The following is a 1,632-nucleotide window of genomic DNA, read 5'->3' on the forward strand; positions in this document are numbered from 1 at the left end:
AGATAGTATATATATATATATTTTGAAAAATCACTTTACTATAATTTTTATTTAAAGTTGGTAAGTGAAAATTATTTGATTAATATTTAATTATGTTAAAAATATCTAGCCATTTTTAACATTTAACTACTTTTATATCGATGTGTATTTAAGATACAAAATAGGTAAATCTTATTTATAACCTAAGTTTTGTTATTGAAACTTGGACTTTCCAGAGTCGTAATATACATCATCATGCATTCATGTCGTGACAACATTTATTAATTAATTTTACCCATAATTCATTTACAGCATAATTAAGTAAAAGTAAATAAAATTCACATAAAGGTAGATCTATCATAAATTTGTGTTTGATTTTTTTTTTTTTTTTTTTGAATTTGGTGATTTTAAGGTGGGAAGAAGTTTCAGCTGTGTGGATTAGCTCAGTATATAAATCTTGTCGGTGTAACAATCGGCTACACGATAACTGCTTCAATCAGTATGGTGTAAGTTTTTTCCAATAAAAACCTTACACAATTGACTTCAATATTAATAATTATTTCTTTGTCCATATTTAAACTTTCACATATTATTATTCCGTGTATAACATGACACGTAACTCGCTGTGTTTTATTCCATGTATAATTATGATTATTATTAATTAATAAAAGCTCTTAAATATCTTACATTACTAATGCTACTTTCCACTAACAATGTGTACTTTGTCTTATATTTTCGGTAATAGTAAAGAGGAAAAAAAAAATATTAAATAAGATAAATTTAAATTATTTTAATTAATTTTTTTAAATATTCTTAAATTTATATTTTTTATAAAAAAATTCAATTGAAAATTTTAATATGTACCCATGCTAAACCTACTAAAAGAAATATCTCACTAATTAAGCTAAGAGATGTGATAATGATAGTAAATTAATTAGTAGTGATCATAACTATTTGGTAGAAACTCAGGTGCAGTTGACTTTACGTGAAGTTAGTACTTGAGAGCCATTAGATGATTTAACTGATTTGACTAAATTTTCATCTAACGACTCTCAGATATCAACTTTACGTGAAGCCGACTTCACCTGAATTTTCACCTAACTATTTTTTTTTTCTAATTTTGAAATGATATGTACAGGGCTGTGAAAAGGTCGAACTGTTTCCACAAACATGGGCATGAAGCAAAGTGCTACATATCAAACAACCCATCTATGATCATCTTTGCATGCATCCAAATCGTGCTTAGCCAGATTCCAAATTTTCACAAACTCTCATGGCTCTCCATTGTTGCTGCTGTTATGTCTTTTGCTTATTCTTCCATTGGCCTTGCTCTCTCCATAGCTAAAGTAACAGGTACTAACTTTAACTAACTAACCAACTATTATCTTTGAATACACAAATAATTTTAAAACAAAGAGAATATTTAAAACAACTTCAATAGAATACTTTTTTAGATAGGTGAAAACTCAGTGCAGTTAATTTCACGTGAAGTTGATAATTGAAAGTCGTTAAATAATTTGACTGATTTGATTAAATTTTTATCTAAAGACTCTCAGTACTGCACCTGAGTTTCTACTTTTTAAATATCACTTTTGACTTTATTTAAAATTAAAATTTGTATCGTACCGTATTATTTTAAAAAAAGACAAATGA

General features: G+C 26.6%; 1 protein-coding gene across 1 annotated transcript in view; it reads left to right on the top strand.

Moving 5' to 3' along the window:
* LOC107607929 (amino acid permease 6) overlaps positions 1–1,632 on the top strand; it is a 6,817-nt gene that overhangs the window by 971 nt on the left and 4,214 nt on the right. Inside the window, exons 3-4 of the mRNA XM_021107996.1 lie at positions 392–485; positions 1,118–1,332. Of these exons, the coding sequence (XP_020963655.1) occupies positions 392–485; positions 1,118–1,332 (309 nt within the window). The remainder of the gene's footprint in view (positions 1–391; positions 486–1,117; positions 1,333–1,632) is intronic.

Source organism: Arachis ipaensis, chromosome B07, assembly GCF_000816755.2.
Source record: "Arachis ipaensis cultivar K30076 chromosome B07, Araip1.1, whole genome shotgun sequence".
In the NCBI taxonomy this organism is placed as follows: Eukaryota; Viridiplantae; Streptophyta; class Magnoliopsida; order Fabales; family Fabaceae; genus Arachis; species Arachis ipaensis.